This window comes from Sapajus apella, unplaced genomic scaffold (assembly GCF_009761245.1).
Source record: "Sapajus apella isolate SASKATOON/1434 unplaced genomic scaffold, GSC_monkey_1.0 scaffold3, whole genome shotgun sequence".
NCBI lineage: Eukaryota > Metazoa > Chordata > Mammalia > Primates > Cebidae > Sapajus > Sapajus apella.
This window is the reverse complement of record NW_022436943.1, coordinates 2,740,662-2,749,925: the sequence shown is the minus strand read 5'-3', so window position 1 is coordinate 2,749,925 and position 9,264 is coordinate 2,740,662. Positions and strand designations below refer to the sequence as shown.

The 9,264-nt window shown below is 40.1% G+C and overlaps 1 protein-coding gene across 1 annotated transcript in view; it reads right to left on the bottom strand.

Moving 5' to 3' along the window:
* Window positions 1-7,214: 7,214 nt before the first annotated feature.
* Window positions 7,215-9,264, bottom strand: part of RIDA (reactive intermediate imine deaminase A homolog) — a 17,225-nt gene continuing 15,175 nt past the window's right edge. The window contains exon 6 of the mRNA XM_032248313.1: window positions 7,215-7,783. Within this exon, the coding sequence (XP_032104204.1) occupies window positions 7,721-7,783 (63 nt within the window). The 3' untranslated portion in view covers window positions 7,215-7,720. The remainder of the gene's footprint in view (window positions 7,784-9,264) is intronic.

Genomic DNA, 9,264 nt, shown 5'->3' with positions numbered 1-9,264 from the left:
GGCCAAAGTCAAGATTTTAGAAGCATTTATGACACTTCTTTAGTGATGTACTACAGAGTCAATTTCTGAGAATTCTTCTGAAGTTGACCAGGTTTTGGCAGATGATTGTAAGTAATAAAAATAATAGCCAACTTTCCCACCAGTGAGTGCCTTGTGTTTATGAATATCAGAATAGAATTCTGGAAACATTTGGTTTCTTTATCTTATTTGTAAATACGTATTTTTCTTTTTTTAAAAAAATTCCTACTATTTCCTAACTAAATGTGTATTTTTAAGGTTACTACTCAGATGAATTAACTAATCTCTTTATTTTTATTTTTAATTTTTTGAGACAGGGTCTTACTCTGTTGCCCAGGCTGCTGTGTGGTGGTGTGATCATGGCTTACTGCAAGCTGGACTTCCTGGGCTCAGGCAATCCTCCCACCTCACCTCCCCTGAGTAGCTGGGACTACAGGCATGTATTACCATGCCCGACTTATTTTTGTGTATTTAGTAGAGACGGGATTTTGCCATGTTGTTCAGCTGGTCTCGAACTCCTGAGCTCAAGCAACCTGCCTCAGTCTCCCAAAGTGCTGGGACTTCAGGGGTGGGTGAGCCACCTGGCCTAACTAGTTTCTTTCACTTTAGCTTTTACATTAAAATAACTACTAAGATGGCCTATAATTAATTATAAGAATATAGGATACAGGGAAGAATATATTTTCTTGATTCTGATTTTAATATTATGTTCTGACTGTAAAGTGCTGAGGAGGACAATAAAAGGAGCTCCTTGAGGAGACGACATCATCGTTTCTGCAAAGTAAAGGCACTGGTTGTGATTGCATTGAAAGCAAGCACTGTGTTTTATGTATCTTTGAATTCAGGCATTTAGCTCCTTTAATGGAATGTGGTAGGTACTCGATAAATATTTGTTGAATCAATAAATGAATAACAAATGCCAAGGAGTCCCATTTATACTTAATTCATTAAAAAATAATAGATATAAAATATAAATTTGGCTGGGCATGGTGGCTCATGCCTGTAATCCCAGCACTTTGGGAGGCCAAGGTGGGTGGATCTCTTGAGTCCAGGAGTTCAAAACCAGCCTGGGCAACATGGCGAGACCCCGACTCTACAAAAAATATAAAAAAAGAGCTGGGCATGATGGCATGTGCCTGTAGTCCCAGCTACTCAGGAGGCTGAGAGTCAAATCATTTATTCTCATAAAATTTTGGAAGTTTATATAAATTTCTGGTACTTGCTCTACCTTTGTCTTTATCCTTTAATGTGGTTGCTAAAACATTTTTGGAAACTTTGTTTTTTATTCTTTTAGATAATATTAAATTTTAACACTAAACCCTTATAAAGAAAATTAAAATATTTCACAATATATGAACATTTCAAAATTTAAATATTTTAAAATAATCTGTTAATTTAAAAAAGTAACAAATATCTACAGTAAAAGTCAAATATAGAAGGGTATAAAATAGGTAGTGAAGTTTCCTTCCCATATCCTTTAGTCCTTCCACGAAAAAATAATATTTCTTGTGTATACTTCCCCCCAAAAAAGTATATGTATATACCAGGCTATATGTATATGCTAAAATATAAGTGTATGTTTACGTATCTACATTTTAGCTTTTTTTTTTTTTTAGACGAAGATTTGCTCTTGTTGCCCAGGCTAAAGTGCAATGGTGCCATCTCAGCTCACTGCAACCTCCACCTCCCGGGTTCAAACGCTTCTCCTGCCTCAGCCTCCTGAGTAGCTGGGATTACAGGCATGTGCCACTATGCCCGGCTAATTTCGTATTTTTGGTAGAGATGGGGTTTCTCCATGTTGGTCAGGCTGGTCTCAAACTTGTGATCTCAGATCATCTGCCCACCTTGGCCTCCTAGAGAGCTGGGATTATAGGCATGAGCAACTGTGCCCTGGGGGTCTCAAATTCTTGGCCTCAAGTGATCCTTCTGCCTCAGTCTCCCAAAGTGCTAGAATTACAGGCATGAGCCACTGGGACCAGCCTACATATCCACATTTAAAAACACAAATGTTAATTTACATAGCCCTTGTATTGTGAAAACTACATGTAAAACCACTGATTGATCCTTTCCTTTTGCCTAAGACTGAGTCTTAACAGAGCAAAATGTATTCTGATGCTAGGCCCCCAGACCCTGAAAGGATTTGACCAGTTTTGCCCCCAGATTCAAAATGCACAAGATGGACAAAAGGTTTGAGTTGTTAATAGAGAAACTACCAGCAGGGCTGGATTTTTCTATCCCTGGAGTGCTGTGCAACCACTTTATACCCAGTTTGTGTTCTTTTAATTGAGATAATTTCGGGCCCAGTATGATAGCTCATGCCTGTAATCCCAGCACTTTGGGAGGCTGAGGCAGGCAGATCATATGGTCAGGAATTCAAGACGAGCCTGGCCAACATAATAAAACCCCATCTCTACTAAAAATATAGAAATTAGCCGGGTACAGTGGCATTTGCCTGTAGTCTCAGCTACTCGGGAGGCTGAGGCAGAAGAATCATTTGAACCCAGGAGGCGGAGGTTGCAGTGAGCTGAGACTGCACCATTGCACTCCAGCCTGGGCAACAGAGCAAGACTCCATCTCGAAAAACAAAAATGATAATTTTATTATTTCTGTACCTAATTGGGATGGAAATGAACAAATTTCCCCACTCTCATTCTTACGAGTGAATATAACATTTGTATTTACCAGCAGGGTGTGCCAGTTTGCAAATCTAGGAAATACCCAGACCAGACTCAAATTCTTGGTCAGAAGTGCCAACCCTCTGAGACAGCCACAGGGTAGAAATGTGTGGTTCAATGACCGGGTGTGGTGGCCCACACCTGTAATCCCAGCCCTTTGGGAGGGAAATCACTTGGGCCCAGGAATTTGGGACCAGCCCAGGTAACATAGCAAGACCCTGTCTCTACAATAAATAAATAAATAGGTAAAAATTAAATAGTTTCAAACTATTACCTTACTGCTTTTTCCATTTAGACTTTGGAGTAAAAGCTCTTACCATATTTTGAGCAGTTCAAAACACCCACACCACTCTGAACAAATGCTTTATTCAGTATTGGACCTTGAAGTAAGAATTACTTAATTAAGAAAATGTTTCTTTCCACATTTAACTAATCAAAGAATGTTGGATGGCCATGGTCAAATAAACCTAGTAGGGTTTACGTTGTACTCTTTTAGCAAACACAATGGCTTGTTAGAGATGACAAGCATCCTTTTTTTCTTTTTCTTTTTTTTTCTCTGGAGTGCAGTGGTATGCTCGGCTCACTGCAAACTCTGCCTTCTGGTTTTAAGTGATTCTCCTGCCTCAGCCTCCCAGGTAGCTGGGATTACAGGCAGGCACCACCACATCTGGCTAATTTTTGTATTTTTAGTAGAGACAGGGTCTTACTATGTTGGCCAGGCTGGCCTTGAACTCCTGAGCTCAAGAGATTCTCCTGCCTTGGCCTCCCAAAGTGCTGGGATTACAGGCTGAACCACCACATTTGGCCGAGTATCCTATTTTTTTTTTTTTTTTTTGAGAGGGAGTTTCGCTCTTGTTACCCAGGCTGGAGTGCAATGGCACGATCTCGGCTCACCGCAACCTCTGCCTCCTGGGTTCAGGCAATTCTCCTGCCTCAGCCTCCTGAGTAGCTGGGATTACAGGCACGCGCCACCATGCCCAGCTAATTTTTTGTAGTTTTAGTAGAAACAGGGTTTCACCGCGTTGACCAGGATGGTCTCCATCTCTTGACCTCGTGATCCACCTGCCTCGGCCTCCCAAAGTGCTGGGATTACAGGCGTGAGCCACCGCGCCCGGCAGAGTATCCTATTTTAATGGAGATAGTTTGGTGATCCAATTCTGAATTCTCTTTCACAAAGGCCAGTGATGTGGGCATCATAAAGCCATTCAGTTGCTTGTACACATTTGTAAGGTAAAATGAGAATGACCCGCTGGGCGTGGTGGCTCACGCCTGTAATCCTAGCACTTTGGGAGGCCGAGGTGGGTGGATCACCTGAGGTCAGGAGTTCAAGACCAGCCTGGCCATCATGGAGAAACCCCATCTTTAAAAAAAAAAAAAAAAAAAGGGAATGACCCTTCCCTTCGTTTCTTCTTTTCTCTCCTCACACCAGATAGCAAGGCATGCCACGCTTGAAATGCTGAAAGCATTTACTTATAAGATGTCATTACGTCTAAAACTATGTCAGCTTCTCACCTCTCCAGCGTTTATAAATTTATGTGTTTGGTTATAATCTCAGGGCTTTAATTGCCTATGCAGAATCTGCGTAATTTCAGAGAGCAGCCGACAAGTATGGAATTTCTCTTCCAGCTCCTCTTAGTATCAACAAAAGTTGGCATTAGTAATCCATGTCAGTCACATTGCAGGCTTTTTGCTTTACTTGTCAGTACCACCACTCAGAACATTTACTGGGGAACATTTGAGGTGTTAAAAGTTAACAACCATATCATTATTCTTGTGCGTAATGAAAGAGGTCTCTGGACATCAAAGCCAGGCTTTAATAATCCCAAAGGTAGAAGAAGGGCCAACCTACATTATTCTAAAGTACGCTTTCAGTTTAATAATATGCTACTGAAATTAATAAACATGCTACTCCCATCTACCACTGGGGATAGAGCTCTGCAAACCTCACTCATTTCCTGAAAGAATTCTGAGAAACCAACTGAGGATACCAGTTTTATTATTTTGAGATCTGTCTCATTTTTTTTCTCATAGAATATAGATATTTCTAACTTTTTTTTTTTTTTTTTTTGACACAGAGTCTTGCTCTGTCACCCATGCTGGAGTGCAGTGGCACAATCTTGGCTCACTGCAACCTTCGCCTCCTGGGTTCAAGCCATTCTCTTGCCTCAGCCTCCTAAGTAGTTGGGACTACAGGCATGTGCCACCACTTCTGGCTAATTTTTGTATTTTTAGTAGAGATGGAGTTTCACCATGTTGACCAGGCTAGTCTTGAACTCCTGACCTCAAGTGATCCGCCTGCCTCAGCCTCCTAAAGTGTTGGGATTACAGATATGAGCCACCACGTCCAGCCTCAGAATTTCTTCTTAATAAAAGTAAGTATAGCGATTCAGACTATCACATAAATTTAAAAATAATGCATGTTGTAAACAATTGATTTCTGTGACCCTGATTCTAAACACTTTTTTTTTTTTTTGAGACAGAGTCTCACTCTGTCACCCAGGCTGGAGTGCAGTGGTATGATCTTGGCTCACTGCAACCTCTGCCGCCTAGGTTCAAGCAATTCTTGTGCCTCAGTCTCCTGAGTAGCTGGGACTACATGGGAACGCCACTAAACTCAGCTAATTTTTGTGTTTTTAGTAGAGACAGGGTTTCAACATGTTGGCCAGGCTGGTCTCAAACTCCCAACCACAGGTGATCCACCCGCCTCGGCCTCCCAAAGTGCTGGGATTACAGGCATGAGCCACCAAGCCCAGCTCTGATTTTAAACACTTTTCAAAGAGTCATTCAATGACAGGAGAAGAGGCTTTTGATGGCAGCTGTACTGTTGGAGAGTAGCTTTGGGCTGGAGAGGGGGTATGGGCCCACACTAGGAAGCCACAAGGCCCACTGGTGACTTTTCTAACCACCACCACACCTCTAGCAGTTCAGTGGAGAACAAAGTAATAGTGATTTGAAGTAGCAGTTATTTAGTGGATCAGTATAGCTTATCTTCAGGTTTCTGGATATAAGAGTTTGTAAATAACACTTTTTTGTTTTTTTTTTGGGGGGTAGAAATAAACACTTTCTGCCTAGGTACTTATATATGTCACAGAATGACTATGTAGGCAATAATTACAAAAGAAGGGTTTGTTATTAAAATAATTATTTTTTCTTTTCTGTATAAAACAATACATATTCATTGTAGAAACTTCCGAAAATATAAACTTTAAAAGATGAGATCTAAATATTACCCATAATTCATCAGCTGATCACTGTTAGCATGTTGATGTATATAAGAGATTATGTTTTAGTTGTAAAACTTGTTTCAGTAACAAGTTAGTCAAAGGGTCTCTACAAAAACATAAAAATATTAGTCAGGTGTGGTGGTACGTGCCGTAATCCCAGTTACTCAGGAGTCTGAAGTGGGAGGAATGCTTCAGCCAGGAGTTTGATGCTGCCGTGAGACATGATATGCCACTGTACTCCAGCCTGGGTAATGGAGAGCATCTCAAAATAAAAAAAAAGACCAACATGCAATGTCCGTCCCCACCCCCAATATTTTAACAAATTCTAGTGATTCTCTTTCAGTGTGGAAAAAACAACTCCAAGCCCCGACCCAGCCACAAATTAATTAACTTGGGTACCAGCATCTTATTTCCAGGTCTTTCATTCTAGAGTTTGATTTTGAAGTCATGACCCATATATAACTATTCCTCCCTAGACCCAACCTGGCCAAGGTGTCTAATTTCCTGGCTTTGGCTTAGGAACCGGCCCTTAAGCTGAGCTGGACTAATCAGAGGCTTCCCTGAGATTCTCCTGCCAGAGAGATCAGGAAATGGTTGTCTTTCTGCTGGGGTTAGTGCACTCACAGCCTGTATCTGGGCTCTGCAGCATTTTCCCCCAAGAGACAGATGGAGCCGTGAGGTTTCTGGACTACATGTGCCTAAAGCCAGCTGTAATCTGGCCTCTGTGACTTGAGTCTATGCATTTATCTTTTATCCCCACGTAATACTAGTTTGAGTTGGGTTTCTGTCACTTACTAATAAAACACTCTGAATATTAAAAGTAGAACAAAAGTGACTTATAAAGGAGCTGCAGAAAATAATAAGAGCAGAAATAATGATAAAGATATAATAGAAAGGATCAACAAAGCCAAAAAGTGGTTCTTTAAAAAGTTGATAAACTTCTGGCAAAGACTTACAAAGAAAAAAAAAAAGAAGCCCAAATAAATCATATCAGAGATGAAAAGGGGGCACAGATATAGCAGAGATTAAATAGATGTCTACAAATGTGAAAATTTACACGCAAATTCTGCAACACTGTAAATGACCAAAAACTGCAGAAGACTAGAAAGTTTAAATAAGGTTTCATGTAATAGTTGGCTAAAACTGTTGAAAAAAATAAAGGTATAAAAGTGTATGAAGTCAGAAGTGGGCTTTGGGAAATGAAATACTTGGAGATTTTAGCTTTACCCCCTCCCATTAGGCAATATGTTTTAATGTATAAACTGTTAAGAAATAAGTGAACAAAATCACACCAAAGGAAATCTGCATGTCTATTTTATTTCCATTAGAAAAATACTATCTATATAACATTTTGGTCCACTTTCTTCTCCGTGACCTCAAATTTAAACACTTTAATTTTACTCGGGAAAAGCAGAATCACATACCTGACATGAGAATTAAATCGTTCACATCATCAGTTTGAATTGGATATGTTCTTGACTATTTCTCAGGAATAATAAGTCTTCTTTCCTGCCTGTTATTTCTCTTTTATTTATTGAGTAACTATGTAATGAGTATCTCTTTCCTGTATTCAGGAATACAGGTGCACACAGGTGTAATTTAAAACAGTAATTGGATTCCTTCTCTAATCTTCAGCTCATGTTCAACTTTCCCTATTATATGGTATTTCCATAATAACATCAGATATTTTCATCAAATTCACACTGTCATCAATTTGTGAAAATTAAAATGTTAATTAAGATGTTATATCAATTGTAAAAATTAAAATGTTAAAAATTCCAGACTACACAGCACTGCGCCCACTTATAGTGATGCTGTTGTCAGAGGTCCTTGGACAGCTACTGCTTCAATTTCAATTCGGGCACCCTGTGAGGAAAATGAAACAATTTGTTGTAATCATTTTGTACAAATTGCAAGCTCTATAATACCTACTAAAAACATACAACTACAGCAATATAACATTTTTTTTTTTTTGACATGGAGTCTCACTCTGTCAGTCAGGCTGGAGTGCAACGGCATGATTTCAGCTCACTACAATCTCCGCCTCCTGGGTTCAAGCAATTCTCCTGCCTCAGCTTCCAGAGCAGCTGGGACTATAGGCACCCACCACCAAGCCCAGCTAATTTTTGTATTTTTAGTAGAGATGGGGTTTCACCATGTTGGTGAGGATGGTCTCCATCTCTTGACCTCGTGTTCCACCCGCCTCAGCCTCCCAAAGGCCAGGATTACAGGAGTGAGCTACCATGCCTGGCAATGTAACTTTTTTTTTTTTTTTTTTTTTTGGGATGGAATTTCGCTCTTGTTACCCAGGCTGGAGTGCAATGGCGCGATCTCGGCTCACCGCAACCTCCGCCTCCTGGGTTCAGGCAATTCTCCTGCCTCAGCCTCCTGAGTACCTGGGATTACAGGCACGCGTCACCATGCCCAGCTAATTTTTTGTATTTTTAGTAGAGACGGGGTTTCATCGTGTTGACCAGGATGGTCTCCATCTCTTGACCTCGTGATCCACCCACTTCGGCCTCCCAAAGTGCTGGGATTACAGGCTTGAGCCACCGCGCCCCGCCCGGCAATGTAACATTTTTAACATTAAACTTTTCAAAGAAGGAAAGGAGAAAGAAATATTCACTAACAACCTATAACGGACCAGGTAACCATGCTAGGCATATCATATATAGTTTTAGTGCCTATGATTCTCACAGCAGCCCTATTAGAGGGATGTTTTCCCCTCAAACAGAATGATATGCTGAAGTGCAGAAGGACTAATTAACTCATCCCAAGTCAGAGGCTAGACAGCAGAGGTCGAACCCTTGTCTTGTGATTCCAAGTTAGAGCTCTTTCTACTATACCCAGTATCTTAATAGGTTTGATAATGATCATTCCAAGTAACAGTTAATTAAAGCAATACAAATGACACTCTTAGGAAATAAATTTTCTTTAGTAGAAACTGCAAGTGGGAGTCAGTAAGAGCCGCTTTTCTATATGAAAGAATATTGTGCTGCTGAGCTTCAAGTTAGAGTACCAAAATCAAAGCAGTGAGAAATATGTGTGCCCCTGGTTTACAGATTATTTTTCTAGTGGAAGGTTTAGATTTTTAATTATACAACAGCCAGGTGAAATTTTTACTGCAGAAGTCACAAACAAACCTGGCTCAAATTTATAGTCCTCTAAGTAACATTACAACAACACAGCTGCTATTCTGATTCTATGTTCATGTGTTGTCTTAAAAGGTTTCTTAATTTTTTTTCATGCATGTAATATGGGGTATTTCCTTTCAGACTTTAAGTCTTGGGAAGCAGGGTCTATTTCTTTCTCTTTCTTTCTTTTTTTTTTTTTTTTTTTTTTTTTTA